Source organism: Corvus kubaryi, unplaced genomic scaffold, assembly GCF_017639235.1.
Source record: "Corvus kubaryi isolate FWS band 111438036 unplaced genomic scaffold, C.kubaryi_AGA036_p1.0 37308, whole genome shotgun sequence".
Classification (NCBI taxonomy): Eukaryota; Metazoa; Chordata; class Aves; order Passeriformes; family Corvidae; genus Corvus; species Corvus kubaryi.
This window is the reverse complement of record NW_024581096.1, coordinates 21,111,140-21,134,036: the sequence shown is the minus strand read 5'-3', so window position 1 is coordinate 21,134,036 and position 22,897 is coordinate 21,111,140. Positions and strand designations below refer to the sequence as shown.

Sequence of the window (22,897 nt, the reverse complement as noted above, 5' to 3'; positions counted from 1 at the left end):
AGCAGCAGCAGCAGCAGCAGCAGCAGCAGCAGCAGCAGCAGCAGCAGCAGCATCACCAGAGGCATCAGGGACAGGGCAGTACCAAGAATCAACCAAAACATTTTGGTTTATGCAGAGCGTCGTTAATCGCCTTCAATGCGCAAGGACACAAGTGAAAGGATCACCAGAGTTTGATTATGAGTGCAAATAATATTCATATATATGTGCTAAACACAGTCACTATATTGCAGTTTTCCACTATGTCACAGCATACAGAATCAAAGGTTTGCATTTTTATGGAATGTATCCAAGGTAACAGCACCACAGTAATACAGTTTGTAATCACACACCCTGATTTTTTTCTCTTTTTTTTGTTTTTTTTTTTTGTTTGTTTTTGACAAGATAAGCATTACCCCCCACATCCCCTGTTTAATTTTTTTTAAGTACCGATGCATGCAAAGCATTCCATTCCCAGAAACAATGCAAAAATGAGGTAATAGGAGTAATAAAAAAAATTAGTAGTAATTTCTAAATAAATAAATTATAATTAAAAATGCAAAAAAACAACTATAAAAATAATTAAATAAGAACCCACAATATCTACAAGTTAGTCATAAATTATGATTGTTAAATATAAGGCATTTAAACTCACAAAACCCTGTAAACTATTGATGTTTTGTTTCTAGATTTCTTTTGTTGTTGTTGTTGTTGTTGATGATGTTTGTTTCGCTTTGTTTTTAAACTCATCCTAACTCGCAACCTACTTGTACAAATTATTTAAATGCAAAGGAACCTGACACACCGATACAACTCCAGACACTGTAAATTCGCACGCACCTTGGGATCAGTCACTCACACGAGACCATGGGAGTTCGGTGCTTTTCTTCACCGAAGGTTTGTTGTTTTGTTTTTTTTTTTTTTAAGTTTGTTCGATTTTTTTTTTTTTAAAAACTGTGCTTGTTTATTAGGCAAATAGTAACACTTTCTCATAGGCTTTAAAAGAAAACACGCGGTCCAGAAGCGTTCTTCATTCCCTGCCCACCCAGCGAGGGTATCAATCCCCCTGTTACTCTCCCTGTTTCGCCCCTCCAGGTCACACCTGGACAGAGCAAACCTGCTCAGAGTGTGTTTTACCACCAAAGCCTTGCTTTGCTTGTCCACGTTGTTAGTATTATTAGTATTATCTGTAATGCTGCTTCAATGCTGGTGGACCCAGCCCTATAGGTATTCATGGGCCACTCCCTGACCCATGGACATCAGGGCTGGGACCACCACATCCCCCAAGAAGCCGTCACTTGTGCTGGGTGGCAAATGTGTCATAAAGTCATGGAATGGTTTGGGTTGGCAGGGACCTTAAAGCTCATCTTTTTCCAAACCCCCTACCACGGGCAGGGACACCTTTCACTAGACCAGGTCACTCCAATCCCATCCAACCTGGCCTTGGACACTTCCAGGGTTCTCTGGGCAACCTGTGCCAGGGCCTCTCCACCCTCACAGCCAAGAATTTCTTATGTCTTCTCTATATGTCACCATTTGTCCCCCTCCACTCCTTCCCACCTGCATGAGCACACGAAGAGAGAGGCTCCTGCACCCTCACATGGGGCTTCCCTCCTTCTCTCCCTTCTCTCATTGGGAAGAAAAAAGAAATCTGTGTGGTGCCTCTGAGGCTGGTGTTTTCCAGTTACAGCTCATGTGAATCTTGCAGTTTCTCAGATGATAGTTTATGATTGAATCTACTTGGGAGAGCATTTCTCTCCAGTGAAACAGATGCTCAGAGGAGCCAGAAATCATTCCCACCACACCAGCATTTTCAATAGGTTATGTTTCTAATTCCCCTGCTGCTCCTCTGCAGCTCTTTTCTCCCCTAGTATGAAAGAAAAAAAAAAAAAGAAAAAAAAAGAAAACTACAGGTTTTGGTTGTGAATGTTGGTTTTCCCGAGGATTTTCCACCCGGTCCCTGCGGTTGGTGTGCTGAGGCCTTTTTTTTTCAGGAGGAGCATGGATCACAACAGCTCGCTCCTTTGGGTATTACCTCTTAATTCTGTTTTGAGTGTTAATGTGATTAAGTTTCATTTTGACAACCACTGATTACTCCGTGTGGGCACGGCCTGAAACACTTACACAAGCCCACGTGGGCACGGGTGCGCATGCTTTGAGGCGGGTCACAGCCCAGCAGCAAGGCTCCCAAAAGTGGCAACCCCACCTCCACCCTGCCTTCCCCACCCACACCCAAGGGCTCATGGTCTCGGCAGTGTCTTGTGAGCATCGAGTTTTCCTCCATGCCGTTATCAAGAGATGCTTTTGCAATGGGAGAGGGGTTGGCATTTTGCACCTCTCAGCACCTCTCTGGTTATTACACCCCAAAGAACAGCTGTAGGCGCAGGCTCCCATAACCATCATTTTGGAGCAGTGCTGGCAAAGCCAACCAGCCACACAGCTCACAGAAGAAAGCATCACGGACAATTGCAATCATGTAGACAGAACTTCCTTGGATTTTGATATGACAAGCTACTTTTTTAAGATACAGAAAGCAAAGAAACAGCATCTACTCAAATACTGTGCTGCTACAGAAAGTGTCCAGCACCAGCAGACAAGCAGGAACGAAGCTTTTCCCTATTGCTTCGTTCATTTTATCCCCAATCTTTATTTTTATTTTCATTAAGCTTCTCTAAATTTGCAACACACTGTAAATGCAAGGGAAAGAAGCACACGCGGCTGAGGCAAAGAGCGCAAACCCTTCTGACTGTAAACAGGATTTTGCTTTTTCTCCTCTTTCCCCCACCCCAAGGGGTGGGAAAGTTTGACGTCTTTTTTCTCCCTCTGCAATGTATTAATCAGGCACCAAAATAAGGAATCTATGAAAAAATATTTGGTGCAAATTAGGTAACAGCAACATGTCCACCACAAGATGAGTAGGGCATCAAACACAACATTTCTTAAGCTAACATGCTCCAGCTGCCATCCATAGAAATAGCTAAAGGACCCCTAACATGTTTCTACATATTTGAGAGGTATATATACAATCCCCATTAAAAGCAGGATTGACAGGCCGGACTACAACTAGTTCCTTCATGTTCAACACTAAAATCTTCTGCAGCACGGGGTCTCTGAGCTCCGGGAATGCCAGCTCCCTTTCACTGGGCCTGTATCCTGCGTATATGTGCAATATCTCCCTACTGCTAGATATTGTATCACCACCTCCACCTCCTCACTAACGTGCCTGCAGACTTCCCCTCTCAATCAAATGGCTCAGAAGGCAAAAAATTTCGCTGCAAGGGTTTATGGCCGTACGACCTGGTAAGGAAAATGGTGTGTCCAGCTAGTCTTTTCAACTGTCCGAGCCGAGCTGAGTTTCAATGTCCACCCTGCAGATCGGACACTTCTTGCTGGTGGCCAGCCACTGGTCCACGCACACTTGGTGAAAGAGATGCATACAGGGCAACCGCCTGCAGAGACAAAAATACCACTGTTAGGATGGAGGAGGCCCAAGGGACCAAGAAGAGTTGAAAAACAGCATCTGGGGCTGTTTTGAACGTGAGAAACACTGCTGTGGTGACACCATTGCTGCCAAGGTCCTGCAGCCTTTCCCAGCCATGCCAGCTCACACAGGGCAGTAGGCTGGAGATGGTGTCCTCCTGGCCTATCAGAAGCCCCCACACCACCCTGAATTGAGTTGTTCCAGTTATTAATTGTGCTGGCTGCTAATTTTTAACCTTTTAGGAGTGAGGTTATGCTCCAAAGCCCCTCAGTCCTTCACGGTTGTGTCACATTAGCAGTCGGGTGGCTCCAGACCATTCCTACATGGGTGTCCCCAGGCAACCTGGTCACTTTTCACCTGCATCACCTTTGCCATCATCACGTATCAGCTTTGTGATACAGAGGAACCTTGAACCACAAGAACTCACAGCAAGAGGATCAGAGCTTTTATTGACAATTTAAGGGTGAGAATCAGACCTGGGTACTTCTCACCTGCAGTCCCTTCAGCCATGATAGTTCAGCCCCTTGCAAATTTCTTGTCCCCATCCTCTGCCACAAGTAGAGATTTGACCCAGTCAACAGCCTGGGATGTCTGTTAGGGACAGCTGGGGTTCTGCTGGCTGGGGATTGTTCCCTGTGACCATGTGGGCAGAGTAATCTTACTTATTCTACAATAAAGCAGCTCTGTCTTGGACACAAGCCCAGCGCTCCTGGACCTCACACTCACACTGCATTTTATCATACTTTGGTCATCTGTCAGGCTCAGATGTTGATGACCCCAAGCTCCAGACGGTTGTCAGAGACCTGTCTGACCCACCCTTCTTTGACAATTTGACACCTGGCCAGCTGGCACAGCCTGGAAGCAGGTGATCCAAACCCAGGAAAAACTATAAAAACTTGGCCCCCTTGCTGCTGCAGGTCTTTTCCTGCCTACGGGCCATACCAATGTCCACCTACAAAGCATGTGGGTTCCCAGACCCTGCAACAGCCCAGATGAGTTTCTCAGGGCAAGAACAGACACATCCCCAGCAGTGCACAGCAGCATTAATCCAAATAAACACAGCTCAGATGGCATCGAGAGGCAGAGGAGGGGATGAAAGGATCTTACCTGACGTCCTCTCCGTCTTCAAGCATGGACAGACAGATTGTGCATTTCTCGTCGGTATCTGACTCCTCGCCATCGTCTTGCTCAGCTTTGCCTTCCTGTGGTCTTCTCTGCAGCAAGGTTAAAGACATCATTTGGTTAGGCCTTTCCTTTCTAATGCCCTCCCAAGCCTTGGTAGTTGCAGGAAGATAAACAATAAGATCTCCATCTATCAGCCACATCCTCCAGCTCAGAGAAGCCAGCCCAGCCAAAACAGCCAGCAAGATGAGTGTGCCACCAACATGCTGCTGGTTGGCACATCTCCTCCCGGGGCCAGTGGCAGAGAGGCTGGTGGCAGTGGCCCAAGGAGCAGCCTGTCCTCTGCTGCCCCAATACAGCCCCCCACTGCTTCCCTGCAGTGGGGATGGCCCCATGGTCTTCTTTGCTGGAGACTTCTCCTTGGGGAGACCCCAAAAGTCATGGGGCCACCACTGCCAGGAAGGACAACCACTGTGCCCCATGCCAGCTTGGCCACCGGGCCGGCCCCATGCTGCACCACAGGGCAGTGCTTAGCCTGTCAGCTCCCCCTTTTCCTCTTTCCCCACACATCCATTCCTATTCATATCATTTTCCTGGGTTCACTGGAGACGTGGTGAGAGACAAGTGCAGCAGGAGTTACCTCACATCCAACCTGGGCAATGCAACATCCCTACCCTCCAGCCGGGTAGTGACCAGCGCACAAAATTACTACCCAGACAAGCATCCTTCCCAATTTCTACTTAGCACAACCCAAAGATGTGCCACCCATTTCCTCATGGGCAGGAGGTCAGCTCCGACAGAGGAGACACCCCTTGTGAAGCAAGGGGAGGACGAGGTCCCCCAGGCCGCGGAGCCGCCGCCCTCAGGGCGGGCGCGGGGCAGCGCCGCTTGCATGCAGAACGGGGCGGGTTTGCATGCACGAAGGCCCCTTGGTGGTGTGCACTTTCTTACCAGGTGCGGACAGGGGGGAAATTGCACCCGCTGGGTGGGAGAAGGTTGAGACCCTTTTGAAAATTTGGCCCGCAGCTTCCTAGCCTAGAAGTGAGAAACAGCCAGCTGAGCTACGCCACCGCTTCCGCCCCGGGAGCCCCGCAAGATATTAAAGCACCACTGCTGGGTTTTACATTCCTCCCACGCCTCGGGGGATGTTTTGGTTGATGGTGCCAGTTTGCCAACCCTGAGGATTGTGACCCACCAAAGTCCTTCCTTCTGCCTGCTCCGTGCCCACGGCCCTTGGCCGACTGAGAGGGGCTGGCAGCTGTGCCGTGGTTTCGTGGCACTCACCTTCTTGTACTTGTGGGGGAAGGTGAATCTCTCGATGGTGTTCTGGACGGCGCCCCGGCTCACACTGCCCAGCCTGTCCTCCAGCTGCAGCAGCTCCTGTGGCACAGGAACATCAGGAAAGTGCCATCCCCACTGCTCCCAAGGCACCAGCTCCCACCACACAACCATACCTGCTGGCAATCGAGGCTCCCTCCTGTTCTCTCCTCAGTGGAAATGTCCATCAAACCCAAATCAGCCATGCTGTAATGATGGATCTGATCCCTGGCACTTGGGATAATAACTAAGAGCTCGAGGCAAAGAGCTGGATATCCAATATTTCACAAATTAGGGTGGAATTTGAGCTTCATCTGACAGTCTGGGAAACAAAACCCCACAGATCTGGAGCACTTTGTTCACAGACATGAAAGGAGCCAGAGCCCCTAGGAGTAAACCAGATTTTTTACCATACTCAATCCCATCACTTCCCAGTTATTACTAGAATTGCTGAAAGACTCACTGCAGCTGCCACGCCACAAAAAGTACCAGAGCTTGCACAGATTCACAGCGCTTAAAACATTAATAATTCCAGTCTCCAGATACGTACTTCATAGCTCTCCCGCACGGCGGACGTGTGCCTGCTTGGGTTCAGTCCCTGAAGAGCAAGCAGCTGAAGCTGAGGGTAAGGGTAATTTCTGATTTCATGAACAACCTGCAAGAAGTGAGGGAGGAAAATAAAGCCACCTGTACTTGCCCACAGGAAACCCTTGTGTACCCTGACGTAAATCTAGTGCTTTAAAAATTCAAATTGAAAGAGCAGCTTGACACCTTCACCAATTTAAGCCTTTTGATAATAAAAAATGAGGTTTTATCAAATACATTTCCTATAATGAAAAGAACATGCACTTCCTCCAAATAAATTATCTGTTATAATAATTCCTGTATCATCCATAACATCGTGGTTCCAAACTCCCAACACGGATTAGATTACAAAGAAATTTTATTTCATTTAAATGGGTGAATTTCTCTTCATCAAAGCTTTGATTGTTTTTTTCTTTAAGGCTTGCTGTAGTACACAGGTGTCAGAGTCTGACTATGGCACCAGGGAAAAGCACCCTCATGGGATTTCTGAGGGTGTTTTAAGGATTAGCAGTACTTGGCATCAATTAGCTCCAAATACAGCACCCTGCTAGGAGAAGGGGTAGAAAACTACCCCAGTCAGCCTGTTTTCTCATCAAACCCACCTCCACCTGTGCAAGAGGTCATGCAAAACCTTTACAGGTGGCATCAAAGCTGATGTAGAGAGCAACGACATGATGAGAGATGGTCCTTGGGGCTGACATCAGGGAAGGCTGTCACCCACTGCCAATCCTTCCACATACAAAAAGTCCTGGGAGATCACAGTTTCTTCCAATATTAACAAAATTATTAGTATTAACTCCTGAGTCTCTCACATCCTGCACATGTTTTGCAGACCAGTTTGTCAACATGGTGCTGCAAGCAATGGACCAAATCCTTCCAGAACAGCTGAGCTTTTCTTTTCTTTCTCTAATCCAGTGCAGTGATGCAACATTATCCTTTCAGACACTCCCTCCCACGGCCGGAGATAAGTGGGATTTGCAGAAGACAGGTGATAGAAAGATAGCAGCCTTTATTTTGACTGCCTTCTGGCAGACAATGCATAAAACATTTCTCAGTAAAAACGTTTCACTTACCATCTGCGTTGAGGATGTGCTTCTGGGGAAATGGTGCATCCGAGGCGTAGCCAAGTAATGCTGATAGGGCTGGGGCACCGGCCGGACCTGGAACTGGGTGTGAGTCAGCCCCGCGTCAACGCTGAGGTCCCTGTGGGCACCAGGAGGAAGACGTGGCTCTGAGTGCATGGTTGTATTCAAGGACTGCAGCAAACCAGAGCATGCTCACAGGGCAACCTCCTTGGTGAGCTCTGGGCTGCTCTGGGCTCCTCAGCCTGGGGAGATGTCACTGCTTGGAAAGGAGTTTCCTCCGGTTTGGGGAATCACCCACCAGGCCACCACGGAGGAGTGAGGGGTTGTTTCTATGCCAGATAGCATTTGAGTTATTTGGGGTCAAGAGCTGTGCAGATGCACCCTGCTAATTTCAGAGCAAGAGCATTTTGGTGGCTCAAAATGATACCCAGGCTCAGCAACCCAGTCTGGTCAGACCAGGACCTTCCTGTGCTGCCAGCACTGCAATCTATTACAGTTTGCCTTGCATATTTTGCAGGAATACAAGTAATTACTCAAGGGACTCAACAATGAACCATTCTTGTAGTTTTTAGAAGCTAGATGGGCACTGTCTGTGGGCTTTTTTGATGTGCCTGTGTTCTCCTTGGAGGTCTCCCAGCAGAGATCATGGTAGGACTTGGGGAGTGAAAGGACACTGTGCCTTGCCTGAATCCAGCCTCAGGGTAGTGAGGGTGTGAGGTGTGAGGGTGGGGAGGCCCTGCCACAGGGTGCCCAGAGAAGCTGTGGCTGCCCCATCCCTGGCAGTGTCCAAGGCCAGGTTGCACAGGGCTTGGAGCACCCTGGTCTACTGGAAGATGTCCCTGCCCATGACAGGGGTTGGAGCAAGATGATGTTTGAGGTCCTGTCCAACCCAAACCACTCTGGAATTCTACCATCCTATGAACTCCAGAACTGTGATTTGTGCAAAAAACATAAAGGTTTTATGAGGTTGCTGTAGGAAAGTGTGTCACACAACTAGCAGGCCGACACCAATGGGGCAGGACATCCCTGATGGCCCTGCTTGCCTGAACACAGCCTGACCCAGGCCAGCAAAGTTGGAGCTCAGCTTGGTGAATTTGGGCACTTTTATACTCCAGTAAAATAACCCAGCTCAATCCCAGGACTTGTCATGACCAACGTCATGGCTCTGCTCAATCCAATACACAGACATAAACTATAACCCCACCACCACCACACCATGTGTAGGGAGTGGGCCTAATGCAGCATTTCCATCTATAATCCAATTAGCTGATCCCTATTCTTTCCAGCCTAAGAGTCACTCGGCAAACAAGTGCTTTGAACATCATTCGCTTTATCATCACTACAAAATCCGGTGCTCTAATAACAATTGTCTTCACATTTGCCAGAACAAAGCTAATTAGAGCACAAGGGTGGCTTCCCGTTTCAGCCTCCAACTTCTCCTCCCCTGCGTGGAGGACAGCAGCAGTGCATACCATGGCTTGTTAGGAGCAGCCCAGATGTGTCCTCCAGCAGCTGTGAAACTGCTTTCACCCACCAGAAGATGGGGACATGAGGGGACAGTAGATGCAGAAATCCTTCATCCAGAACAGCCTGTGCACCAGGCAGCACCACCAGTGCTCTAGAACTCCCTAACACCCGCACTAACCTGGATGAGATGATCCTTGTGGGTCCCCTCCGACTCAGGATATTCTGTGCTTCTATGGTTCTAAACAGAGGTCAAGAGAGGGACTACCTTTGCTGGCCCTGTGCTAGCCACGTGCTAGACAGACAAAACTGGGCAGAGGACAAAACACAGCACAGAAATGGCAAGAGCACAACCAGGGTGAGAACCCACAGGTCTGGGCACTCTCCAGCTCCTGTGTCCCAATTTTGGATATTTAACCAATTGCTTAAGATCGTTCCCAGGTTGATGGAGGGCTCAATTGGAAATCAGGAGGCTTTGGGTCCATTCCCAGCCCCGCCACTTTCTTGATGCATGACCTTGATCCACTTCCTCTCTGCCTTCCCATATTCCCTGTCTATAAAATAGATGTGGTAATTCATGGAGTGCTTTGGGATCAAGGACTGAAGAGATCTCTCAAAGGCAAATGGCCATTCTTAAATTGCACAAGCAATTGCAATAACAGGACTGCTGAGCTGTTTGTGCATCTAGAGCCTTAAGATCAGATGTTGAGGTTCCTGAAGTGATGCTGTGGGTCTACAGATGTGTCCAAAGCAGAATACAGCATGGAACAGTGTAGTCCCAGGGTTTGGGGCTGAATGAGCAGAGCATACTTTTTGAAGGAGAACAGAACTAACCATTACTTTCTAGTCCATGCTACATGAATGACCTCACCTGCATCTTAAAGCTCAGATGGGAGGTTCAAGAGCTGTGATGCTTGTGGTAAATGGGCTGCCAATAGCCAAGGAGTGAAGGGTAAGACTCCATATAACAGGCTGGATGGTCATCACTACACATGTGTGCAGAAGATGATTTAAGGAACCAAATGGGAGTTTATTTACTTCACCAAAAAACTTTAACTGGGGTTGGGCTGTCTGAGATGACTGATCTTTCCTCAGACTTTTCTTCCATCCCCACTTCCACTTCCTGTGGCAGTGCCCACCACCTACAGCCTCCGAGGAAACGCTGCTGCTGCTCATCCAGGGGTAACACGTTAGAAGGCAGTTTCTATATTTGTCACTGGGCAAAACTGTTCGTGTGCCCCAAGGGAAAGTGAGTCACCCAAACATATGCCCACCATGTATGATTTCTGTCACCCCCACTCCTCGGGTTTTATAAGGCTATGGAGCAACAGAGGGGAGAAAAGGAGGGAGGAGGAGGGCATTTAGTGATGCTTTATCAGATACTTCTAATGATTATAATTAAGCACTCTGAGCTGAAAGAGAGGCAGAAAGAATCGCTCTATCCAGATGGTACATGAACTGCTTTGCAAACCAGTATGAACAATGTCACCCCGACCACATTCAGCCCACAGGAGTGCCAGTAATGGGAACACCTGAGAAGAAAATTGCAGAAGGATGTGGTCATATTTTAGATTGTGTATTGTGCGCTGAAGGGGGAAAAAAACAACAACCCTGGGTTAAAAGGACTTTTCATTTGCAGAGTGAAGTGCTCAGATGTTAGGAAATGCCATCATTAAGATTTCCTGTGCCATTTTATTTCGGTCCCCTTGTGCAAATACATTGCGATTGTCTCTAATTACAAGTTCGCATGCTATTTTCTCCATTCAGTGCACAGAATGGACTTCGCTCAGCTTACAAGCAGCTACTCAGAAGTATGTTTTTATTTTCTCATTCTTTCAACCAGGTTACCATACTTTATTAACTGTTCAAGAGCTCTCAGCCTGCTCTGAAAATGAAATTAACAATTCCCTGCAAAGCTTTTCCAGGGTATTGAACACTACAGTTGGAGGATGGTGAAGAAATCTCCATTCACACCACCCTACATTGCAGGGTAGCATGGTTCTCCCTAATTTGGACCACAGAAAACATTATTGCCACTGGGTTTTGAGTGCTTGAAGGACAGCAGAAGGTCTAGTTCAGGCAGACAATGGTCTACCAGGAAAAAACCCTGTCTGTGCCCTGCAGCATGAAGAGCCCTTGGGAGAATTCATGCTTGGCTTCACTCTAAAGCTGTTGGTGAAAAGTTATGAGCAACAACTATGAAGTGTGCCTAAAGAGGAGCAGTGGAGCTGGGGAAGGGTCTGGAGCACAAGTCTGATGGGGAGCAGAGAAGGAGCTGGGAAAGGGGCTTAGCCTGGAAAAAAGGAGGCTCAGGGGGACCTTCTGGCTCTGCACAACTCCCTGACAGGAGGGGGCAGGGCTCTGCTCCCAGGGTAGAAGGGACAGAACAAGAGGGAATGGCCTCAAGTTGTGCCAGGGGAAGTTTAGATTGAATATTAGGGAAAATTGCTTCATCCAAGGAGCTGTCCAGCAGCCCTGGCACAGCTGCCCAGGGCAGTGTTGGGGTCCCCATCCCTGGCACGATTTAAAAACCATGTGGATGTGGCACTTGAGGACATGGGCTAGTGGTGGCCTTGGCTGTGCTGGGGAATGGTTGGACTCAATGGTCTTAGAGGGCTTTTCCAACCTGAATGATTCAATGATTCTATTTATATAGGAGGCTTTCACACTCTCACAGCCCTCTCAGAGATGAGTTTTCCCTCTGCACACTCCCCACACTGTAACTGCTGAGCTGACTCATTACCTTTCATCAAAGCCCTGATCCCTGATGGCATTTTTACAACACCTGCAGCCTTCACAGGAGTTTTTAAACACTTCATTGGATGCAGCAGTGAAATGGGGATCACTTACCAGTCTGTGCCCTCTGCCAAATACCTGGGCTGGGGCCCCATGGGCTGTGGAGTCTGGAGTTGGTGGCTGAAGTCGAAGCTGGGGTGTAGGCGGTGAGGCTGGACAGACATGCGCTCTTGGGCCCGCCTGTGGGAAAGAGAGCAGCAACAGGGTCAGACAGGGGTGGGCACTGGAATTTCTGTCAAGAACCCATGGGAAAACCCCAGTGGCTGGGCTTGTGAATAAGTGTCCAAAGCTAAACACTCCAGGCAGGTGTCAGGGATGACGGGAAGAGGAACCCAGGGCTGTCATTCCCTCGTGGTCATCACGTAGCAATCCATTCTCACGCCCTGTGGCACCCAAATATGCTCAGTTTGCAGGAGATGTTATTTGCTGGCAACATGGAGAGAAAAAGAGGAAACCAAACAACTTCTCAGCAGCTTCATGCAGTTTGCACTATTTTCTTTTTTGCCACAGTCAGCCCCATAAACAACACACAAGACAAAATGTGCCCCTGCTTCAGCCGTTATCCATCATCATAAAGAAGCTGCAGGTTGTCTTCTCTCCCATGCAGTCCATAAACTCCTGGGGAACCTCATTCACAACCAGCTTACTCAGGAGTGACTGAAAGCAGGATTTACTCTCACTGGCCTTTGCCAACATTTCTTTGGATGATGGACAGGCCAGGCTGGGTTCCAGCTCCTTCTCCCTCTGCTCTGCTCCCACTGCAGGCAGGAGAAAATACAGCAAGATTTTTCTAGGGATTTGAGTCTCATGATTATTGCTTATTTGAACTGCTCAGGGGAAGAGCATGTGCTGCTTGATCAGTGTCCACATTTGGCAAGAGACAAGGTGGATGCACAAGCAGGCTCTGCATTACAGACAGACTCATACCCTTTGCTTCCTGATGAGTTACCACTTACCAGTGGAGGCATCGCAAAGCAAATCTTCAGGAAAAAAGTAGGGCAAATGGAGCAGGCAACTGCTAAGTAAATAACTTTTCATGCAGCCACAGTTCAGAGGTTTCACTTTCAAAGGCATAACCCATATTCCCATTACTGGGACCTTCTGCCCCACACCTTTAAGGGTCCAGACATCCTCCTCCATTGCAGCTGTGCTTTCAGAGACAAGCACTGGCAAGAGGTTCCTGCCTTCTTCTACACCACAGCCCACTTCCAAATACAATACTGACAGCATTTACCAAAGCAGATCCTGTGTGGAGTTGTGCTCTGTGCTTTTATTTGAATTCAGCTTATGACTAAGAGATAAACACTTGTATCATCAGTTCCTCAGCCTTGAACATACTTGCTACCCAATTATTAGCTAATCATTAAATCCACCTAAAATCCAGCTTATGCACAGCAAAACAATGATGAGAAGAACACACAATTTTCAGACAGAGAGGGCATGGAATGAAAGGGTTTCCTATCCGTAGCATTCTTTCCAAATGAAGCATCATTGCAAAGTCTCATCCTCTGATTCTTGATCCATGGGTACAACCCACAAATAGCTTCCATATGTTTCCAAAAAAAAATCACTCCTCTCTCAAGAAACACAATCAAGACAAGGCCAGGCATCCATTTCCATCTCTGCTGAGTTACAGTAATTCTCTCTGCACTGTCAGCTCGGTGTGGATTTAGGATGCTTTCTGTGATAGAGTGTGCTGCAGGTCAGTGGCATCATTCCCTCACAGAGATGGAAAGCCTACCTAGACCCTGAGCAGCAAGACCTCCGTGTGTATAACCTGATGAGACAAGTGGACAGTCTCTTGCATGGTTTGGAACAGCAGCTACGAGGATGTAGCTCATGCACGCAGAGACAGGACAGGACCCCTGTAACACCATCATGATCCTCCTCGGACTGCCAATAATGGAGCACGCTAGAAGAGCACCATAGGGATCCCCACAGGATTGGCACACCTTCAGGTGCAGCCTGCCCTGCAGCCTCCCTTCTGGCAGACACATTCTCAGTGCACACAGGCGAGGTCGAGAAGAAAACCCAACACTGCCAGCACTGCTGGGGTTTCACAGGCCGTGTGAGGTTGACGCAGCTCCTCCACATCCTTTGGTGAGAGCGGGATCCCCTTACCTGGGATGGGGCATGAGCCGGCGGTGCTGCGCCTCGAGGAGCTGCTGCTGGAGGAGGTATTGCTGGTGTAGCGCCTGAGGTAGGAAGGAGGGCCCGGCGACGTCCTGGAAGGGCAGGGCTGGCACCGGCGCCAGGGGCTGGTGCAGGGGGCCGCTGTGCTGGTGCGCGGGGGCCATGTGGGGAGCCAGCCCCGGCTGCGGCTGTACCGCGTGAGGCAGGGCGAAGTCGGCGGAGAGCGGGGGCTGGGGACCCAGGTGGAAATGCCGGCAAGAGGTAGCATGGGCATGCTGAGACCTTTGAAAGGGAGCACCTGGAAGAGAAGAGCACAGCGGTCACAGGGGCTGGCGGCAGCCAGGGCAGACCAGCCCCATGCTCGCCCACCCATGGCAAGGGTTGGGCAAATGGCTCTTACTCTCCACTTCCAGAAGGTTCATAAAAAAACACCAATAAAAGAGAACAAGCCAGTTAAAGTTGATTACAAGAAAAAATGCTGATTTTGACTAATGGTATTTCTCCTCCAAGAAACATTGGAGCCAAAACATAGATTTGGGTTCAAAGTCTCTTTTTGGCTCCAAGTTGAAGTGTGTAGTGATGAAAACTGCTTTGAGCTTGTTTTGGCTCTCCTGTCTTAAACAGAAAAAGAACAAAAGCCTTAATAGAGCCCGTGGAGGTAGAACAAGGAGCGATGGTTTTAAACTAGAAGAGAGGAAATTCAGACTAGATAGAAGGAAGACATTTTTGTGCTGAGGGCGGTGAGACCCTGGCACAGATTGCCCAGAAAAGCTGTGGATGCCCCATCTTGGAAGTGTTTGAGGCCAGCTTGGATGAAGTTTGGAGCAACCTTGTCTAGTGAGAGATGTCCCTGCCCATGGCAGTGGAGTTGGACTAGATGACCTTTAGAGGTCCTTTCCAACCCAAACCATTTTATGATATACACTCAACACTTAAGGAAATATCCAGAAAACAAATCCTGTTTTCTAAAATATTTGGGGTTTGGATATTATCTCACTGAAGTTTTGAATGTTTTCCCTGAATTGCAGACTTTCCCTGCAAGTCATTTCTTTGCCTCTCTAAAAATGTCTCATAGGCAAGGAAATAACCTTTAATAATCTCTAAAAAATTGTCTCACACTGACTTCAGGATGTGAATGAGACAACTTCCACCTCTGAGAGCAGGGATGAAGGCCCTGTGTGATTGCTGAGATCCTGCGACAGCCTGTCCTCATGAGCGGCATGCAGGGAGAGAGCAGCTGCTGGAAACACAACACGGACTGCTATGAGACCAGTCCTGAAGCTGATGGGAATGAGGAAGAAATGAGGTGTGAAACATATCCATAGTGGAGGCGTTTTGCAAAACATGTGGCACTGGCTTACACCTTGCTCAAGATCCTTGCTTGGACGGGCCCTTGGCCCAATCCAGCGTGTTAATTCCTACATTCCTGGAGCATTTACAGGAATCACCCAAAACTTCTGGCTCTTAAACTAGGGAAAGAGTCAACTCAGAGATGAAGGATGAGACTTGAGTGAGACTATTAGGGATGCCTCTTTGCTGATGATCAGCCCCAGGATGGAACACCTCCCCTTTTACAGTGTTTTGAACACCCCATTTTCCTCTTTCTGTTTTAATCTTTGTGAATGGTACAAAATATCCTAGAACAACAGCACCAAGAGACACTACATCATCCCAAAGCACAAGCATGTACATCATGCCTTCTTCACCAGACCCCTTCTGCTCACATCTCCCTGCCAGGCAGGGCCAGTCCACCACAGCAGCTCAGGGAGTCCCAAGTGCTCTCTGGTCATGTCCATATGGAAACAGGAGAGGCTCACAGCAAGCCAGATGCCAGCAGGAGAAACAACAGGAGAGGGGCTATCAGAAATGGATGGTTTGCAAAGCTGTGCATAATTATACACAGCATCTCTTAAATACAAACTAATCCTCCACAGTGCCCGTCTGAGAGAGAGCAGGTTACACAATACATGCCACCCACAGCAGTGCTTCTTGAGGTGATAATTTCCCCTGCTGTCATATAACAGCATGATTCGACCACGATATTAATTAAAACCAGAGGTGGTGGGATCAGACCTGCTGTTCCTCAATGACAGATCTGCAAATCCAGGCCAAAGAACCATTCATATACCCCGTTCCCCTGCAGGCTGTATTTGTTGCTGACGACCTGGCCCAAATTCGCCGCAAACAGGTAAAGGCTGAGTAATGAAATGGAGATCCTGCACTTCCCTGACCCATTGCTGAAGGGAATTATGAGGAGAAGCATCCTGACTGCTGTGTTTGCTTGATACTTGCCATGTAGCTCATGGTGAATTGCTCAACCTCTGATGGCCATGTGTCTTCCCAATGGAAAACTGCTGCAGCAGGTCACAGGCGAGCCACTGTGCAACCCCAGGCCTTCACGGGGCCCGAAGAAAAGGTTTGAGGGCACGTAAAAGTGCTAAACCCTCTGCACACACCAACTGTGTCACCAGGCTGCAGTTCAGCTGTATTTCAGACAAAAATGTCTTGGGGTGATACAAGACAGTGAAGCTCAGTGATACTCCCCCACATTTCCCGGGACACATTCTCTAGCACATAAGTAAAGCAGAGAAAGCCTGTCTCTCATCTCCTGTGACTCTCTTGTCTCTCAATGCCTGGTGTAACCTCAGCCAGTGATTTCCAGCTTTTACTGGGTCTTGGGAACCCTTAACCTGATTTTAGATAAATGTCTGCAGGGCCTTTGATGCCAGAGCCATGGCGAACTAGAGAGCACCACGTGGGCAGATCAGTTGGTCATGCTTTTGATTTGGATTTTGCTTCCCATACATAGGCAGTCCTTGGGAGAAACTTGGTCACACACTTTCTCAAGGTCCAGAACACGCAAACTTTATCTGTGGTATGTGTGCAGGAAGATACACAGAGCTAACATATCTGAAAGCAAAAGCCCAACATTTTGTTTTGGTACAGAGTTAATTTGCCTTATCTTTAGGAACTAATTAATAAAATAAAGCATTTTTCAGTACTTTTTGCTAGTACCTACTGGTCCAGTGATGCATTTCCCTTCATAGGAATAACATCAAAATGTGACCGGGATGATATGATTAAATAAAACCCATGAATTTGTCTTAATATAACACACTACCCTGTGTAGTAATTGTTCATTCTCTACAACTAATCCAATTGCTGATGAGGATTTTTACAGCAAAGCAAAGACTTTGGGGAATACTTCAGCAATTCTATGCTTATTAGCAGTTATCCAATAACGCTGCTGGCATAACCAAGCCCACCTGCAAAACAAAGAACCAGTCCTTACTAAGCAGGGTGCTGGTGAACCCCAGAAAGCCCTGGCAAAAAAAACCAGCTCAAATCATTTTTAAGTTAGTTATTTTTGAGTTTACCCTCTCCTGCTCATTGCATCTAGATGCAAAGGGCCCTGGTGGGGACTGCTTTCCACGTCCTCATTTTGGTCTCATGTACATGAGGTAAATAGAGTGTCACCCTGCAAACATGAGCTGAGCATCCTTGTCCAGGTAGCTCACCCCAATCAACACCAAAAGCAGGCACTGATCCCTTTGAATTCCACAGAGGTTCTCACATTAGCAGTGTCAGAGAGTCACAGGATTGTTAAAGCTGGAAAAATCCTCTAAGACCAGCGAGTCCACACCCTCTAAGATCAGTGAGTCCATTAACCCAGAGCCATTCTGTTCACCACTAAACCATGTCCCCGGGTGCCACATTCACATGACAATTGAATAATTCCAGAAGTGGGAACTCCACCACTTCCCTGAATGCCTCTTCCAAAGTCTGACCACACATTCTGTGAAGAAACTTTTCCCGATAGCCAACCTAAACCTCCCTTGGAACAGCTCGAGGCCATTTCCTCTTACCTTGTCCCTTGTTCCCTGGGAGCAGAGCCTGACCCCCACCTGGCTGCCCCCTCCTGTCAGGGAGTTGTGCAGAGCCAGAAAGTCTATCACTGATTACTTTGCTAGCACATCTTCTCCCTCTTTTCCAAGCCTCAAGTGTGGTCCTAGATCACATTTGCATTGAAACCAACAAGCATAAACATTGCCTATAAGATGCTTCAAGAAAATTGGACTCGTGGATTTAATCTGCTTTTTGCCTGGATAGCAATGTCTGCCACAGCAGAGACTAATCCATGACTAAAACCGAGTCCTGATTTTCTTTCCAGCTTTTGTTTTCACTCCCCAGTACAAGGGCAGAGCTGACATTTTCATTAGCCAAGCTTTGAGGACATTTCCACAGCAAAGACAATGAGGGTATAATGTGTGCCTATCATACTCCAGAGCCACTAACTGCACCCTCTACGATCCTGTTCCTATCACCTGTCCAGTGGTGCCTGCATGAAGGCAATGTTGCTCTGGGATCAGCAAGGCAGAGACCTTCTCTCAGCTTAATGATCTCAAGTTTTGGTCCTCATCCTATAGAAGGATTCTCCTCCTCCATTGGGATACTTTGATTTTGCAGGAAGAGAGATTAGCCAGATCCTAGAGGTCTTTTATGGCTTACCCTCCATGTCCAAATATTTGCCTTCTCCAGCCCTGGAGGCAATCACAAAATCCCAGAATTAAGGTTGGAAGGACCACTGGAGATCATCTAGTCCAGTCCCCCTGCTCAGGCAGGGTCCTTGAGCACCCTCCTTACTGAGGGAGGTGTCCAGCTTTTTAATATTTCCAGGGAAGATATTCAGGGGAGTCCACAAAGGCAATGAGGTCCTCATGAGGCCCAGAGAGGTTTCTGACCCAAGGCCAGCCTGGAAGCACCTGTGCCTGTGCCCAGCCTGGTGCTTGGGGTAAGAGGGCCAGCCCCTGTGCAAGGCTCATTGACGTGCTTGTGGTGCCTTGAGTAGTTCCAGTTGCTCCTGTCTGGAGTTGTGGAGGACTGATTTCTCTGGGATCACTGTCAGGCTGCCCACCAGCCATAAATCATTTCCTTGTCCTGATGGTGCTTCCTTTCATTTAAATGCTGTTGCTATAGCAGATGATGACAGCTCAGAGCAACATCAGAACAGCAGCTCTGAGATGAGTGATGCATCACATCTGTGTCAGCAAAGCAGGTGACTTACTCCGTTTTGGGGCAGTTTGCCTTTAACAGGTTGAGGCTAAATGTCCTCAGAATGCCCCCAGATGCCCACACACCCACTCAAGCTCCCAACTTGGACAACCCTTGTTGCCTTAGACCTGCCTGGCCTCAGCTAAGCCACAAAGACAGCCAATGGCTGAATCTAGATAATACAGGTCTAAAAGGTGCCTTGCAAGTCTCAAAGTTTGTGATAACATGTGGAGACAAAGACAGGATCTGCTGGAGAAGTGAATTGTGTCTTGGGCAAGCCAGGCTATCTGTGGGGTGGGAAAGAGGAGCTATGTGATTCTCTGATATAACTCGGGACAAGTCTGCCCCAAAAGAAGGTATGACATGTTGTGATGGTGTAGTATCATGTAGCCAGGGATGCCTTTGGGTGAGCACCAGCAACATCTCCCTGCCTTGTGTGATGCTCTGACAGTTGCTGCATCCACTCCCTCTCAGCATCTTCCATCACATCCTAAAGCCAAGGTCAGCACAAGGGATCAATAGGTGGAGAATCACTACTTTGGTGATTCCTGCCAGTGTCAGAACATGAGTGTGGATCAGTGGCTGCTCCAGCTGGCCTGGCTCTCCTCTGCTGCTGTGACAAATGCTGCAGCTTCACCCTGTGATGCTGAAAACCTGCTGTGGAGCCAGGTCTGTGTGACATCCCACTGCTCTGGGCCTCTACAGCCTGCAGTATTCCTCACAGATACGCAGTTCTGCAGTCACAGAATCACACAATCACGCAATCATACAATCATAGAATGGTTTGGGCTGGAAGGGGTCTTTGAAGTTCATCTAGTTCCAATCCCCTGCTATGGGCAGAGATACCTTCCACTATCCCAGGTTGCTCCAAGCCCCGTCCAATCTGGCCTTGGACACTGCCAGGAATGGGGCCTCCACAGCTTCTCTGGGCACCCTGTGCCAGGGCCTCACCACCCTCACAGGAAAGAATTTCTTCCTAATGTCTAATCTAAACCTATTTTCTTTCAATTTGAAGCCATTCTCCCTTGACCTGTCACTCCAGGTGCTTGCAAATAGTCTTGCCCCATCTTTCCTGTAGGTTTCCTCTAGGTTCTGGAGGTCACAATGAGGTCTTTCCAAAGCCTTCTCATTTCCAGGCTGAGCAATCCCAATTCTCTCAGCCTTTACTTATAGCAGAGGTGCTCCATCCCTCTGATCATCTTGGTGGCCTTCTCTGGACTGGCTCCAACAAGTCCCTGTCCTTTCTGTGCTGGGGACCCCAGAGCTGGAAGCAGCTCTCACCTGAGCGGGGCAGAGGGGCAGAATCACCTCCATGATGCCACAGCCTCATAGAATCATTTAGCACCACAGAACACAATAATAGAATCGTTTGGGCAGGAAAAGCCCCCTCAGATCATTGAGTCCAACCAAGCACTGCCAAGCCCACTGCTAAACCACATCCCCAGCCTGCACTGAGAAGACAATCCTCCACAAGCCTGCGGGGAAGGCTGCTTAACAACAATTTACGAAGCGCCCAAAACACTTAGCTGGAAGTTGGCATTACAGGCTTCAGCCTCAGACTGGGGAAGGTACAAATTCGTTTTTAGAAAGCCAGCAGATGATGCAGGCGTGTGGACAGCTGAACCTGCTCGGCTGCTCGCTGCCGTGCCGTTTCCACCCTTCACTCCCGCAGGCGTCAAGCGCAGCGGAAACCCGCGGGGAAACTCAACACATCCTCCTCGCTGCCTCTTTCTCACTTCCACAGCTGCTGCTTTTTCCTCCTTTTTCCCCCCGGTTCTACAGTTATATTTATTGTTTCCATACATTATCCAAAGCAGCATGGACTTTTTTTCTCATGAACAGAAATGCTCCCGTTTCCTCCGCACCCCCGGGTGAACCCTGCGAATTATAAGTTCATGTATTTTGGCAGGTTGGTAAGTGACATCGAGCCACAGAAATGTACTGGTCTGGTCCTAGGTGCTTCTGCCACTGGGGATTCTCCTTTAGCATCAGTCAAGGTTTGACTACATCTAGGCACATGCATATTTATCCACCCAGAAGTATTTCAGCCAGGAAGACTCAAGGGATCTGTGTGCTCATTCAACACTGACCTGTCTCAGATGCAAAGCCCCTGGGTAATCCCTGCAGTGAGATGTGGGATGCTACAGGCTTTATGAAAAGAAAAACCCAGAAAGAAGAACTATTTATTTCCACCTCCTTTCCTCAGGCAATAGCACTCTTGACGCCACCAGGCTACTGGTAAGGGACGCAGGATCAGGCCTGGAGCTGGCACTGGGATAGGTGTCTCGAGCAGACAGCTGCAGCCCAGGAAGCCCAGCCGCCCTTGAGAGGAAAACAAAATCTGTCTCATGCTGTTAAGTTGCTTGCAAAGCATGTGAATATTTCCCCTGGGTAAGGCAACCTGGACTGCTCATCGAGGACTCCATGGTCCACATGGGGGGCTGGGGATGTCAGGGAGGCTGGGGCTGGTTCACATCCAGGTCCCGTCATGGCAGAGGGAGATGGCAGCTCCTGGAGAGCCCTGGCTTCACTCACTGAAAGATTTTACAGTTGAGGAAGTTCTGCCTGTTGTAATCCGCTGAGCTGAGTCGTCTCAGCCACCTCGCCCTGATTAGATCCCCTGCAACCCCTTTCCCGCCCTGGGGAGGCAGATAAGCCCCCTCAACAGGAGGCATTGTAGTGTCTCTCCAAGCACCAGCAGAGCCTGCCAGGCTTTTAACAGCCCAGGAGCCTGCAGCTCACTTCCCTGGATGTGCATTGAAATTCCCCTCAGAGCCAGCAACACAGTGGGAAGTTTGCATTGGTCCTGACAGTGTGCAGTGAGTAAAGGCCAAAATCATGGAAGCAGCTCCAGCTTCACGTGGCACGTGGAGGACACCACGGGGGACTCACACTGCGTCTACAAACAAGTTCCTAATTGCCTGATGCCATCAGACACGTGTAATCCCTTCCAAATTGTTTGTGAATATACCCTTATGAGATGAGTGAAATTCACTTACTAATAGGAAATGAGGTGTGACAGTCACAGAACAATAGAATGGCCTGGGTTGGAAGGGACCCTAAAGATCACCTAGTCCCAATCCCCCTGCCATGGAAAATAAAAAAATGAAATAAATAACCCCCCAGCCCAAATTCATGGTATTCAGCTGCATAAAGGTTAAGTGGTCTGGCAGAGGGAGATACTGTGCTGTCTCACTCCTGTTACAGGACAGCTGACAGCAGGGTGGGGAGATTGAGGCAGGGAGGATGAAAGAAGAAGAGGAAAGAATTTAAGAAAAATCTGTCAGGCAGGAAGGAATCCGTCTCACTTTCAGCACCTTTGCCAACAGCTTTCTCATTTCATCTGGGGAAACTGAGAATCACAGAACTCAATCAAGGCTGAAAGATCATTGGGTCCAGCCATTAGCCCAGCACCACCAAAATCACCCCTTAACCATATCCACGTGCTGCATCCAGACCCTTCTTGAACACTTCCAGAGATGGTGATAGTACCACCTTCCTGAGCAACTTACTCCAATGCCTGACCACTCTAGCAGTGAAAAAAAAATTTCTAATATCCAGTCTGGACCTCCTCTGGCACAACTTGAGGCCATTTCCTCTCATTGTGTCCCTGCTCCCTGGGAGCAGAGCCCGACCCCCCCGGTTGCCCCCTCCTGTCAGGGACTTGTGCAGAGCCACAAGGTCCCCCCTGAGCCTCCTTTGCTCCAGCCTGAGCCCCTTTCCCAGCTCCCTCAGCTGCTCCTCATAGGACCTGTTTTTTAGGCAATTGACCACCTTTGCTGCTCTTCTGGGGCAAGATGCAAGATGGCAAAAACCATGCTAAAAATAATGTGCTGCCAGCTCCAATCCAGCCCAGGGCACAGCCTGCCACCCCACGTGTCTGTGC

General features: G+C 48.6%; 1 protein-coding gene across 2 annotated transcripts in view; it reads right to left on the bottom strand.

The window, feature by feature from the left end:
• Nucleotides 1-69: 69 nt before the first annotated feature.
• RNF165 (ring finger protein 165) overlaps nucleotides 70-22,897 on the bottom strand; it is a 39,642-nt gene continuing 16,814 nt past the window's right edge. The window contains exons 2-9 of one of the 2 annotated variants that reach the window (XM_042028790.1): nucleotides 13,948-14,257; nucleotides 11,881-12,006; nucleotides 7,555-7,684; nucleotides 6,447-6,551; nucleotides 5,864-5,959; nucleotides 5,531-5,614; nucleotides 4,565-4,671; nucleotides 70-3,425 (exon numbers count right to left, since the gene is read on the bottom strand). In XM_042028790.1, coding sequence (XP_041884724.1) covers nucleotides 3,308-3,425; nucleotides 4,565-4,671; nucleotides 5,531-5,614; nucleotides 5,864-5,959; nucleotides 6,447-6,551; nucleotides 7,555-7,684; nucleotides 11,881-12,006; nucleotides 13,948-14,257 — 1,076 coding nt within the window. In that variant the 3' untranslated portion in view covers nucleotides 70-3,307. The remainder of the gene's footprint in view (nucleotides 3,426-4,564; nucleotides 4,672-5,530; nucleotides 5,615-5,863; nucleotides 5,960-6,446; nucleotides 6,552-7,554; nucleotides 7,685-11,880; nucleotides 12,007-13,947; nucleotides 14,258-22,897) is intronic. The other variant, XM_042028791.1, reaches the window with a different exon arrangement.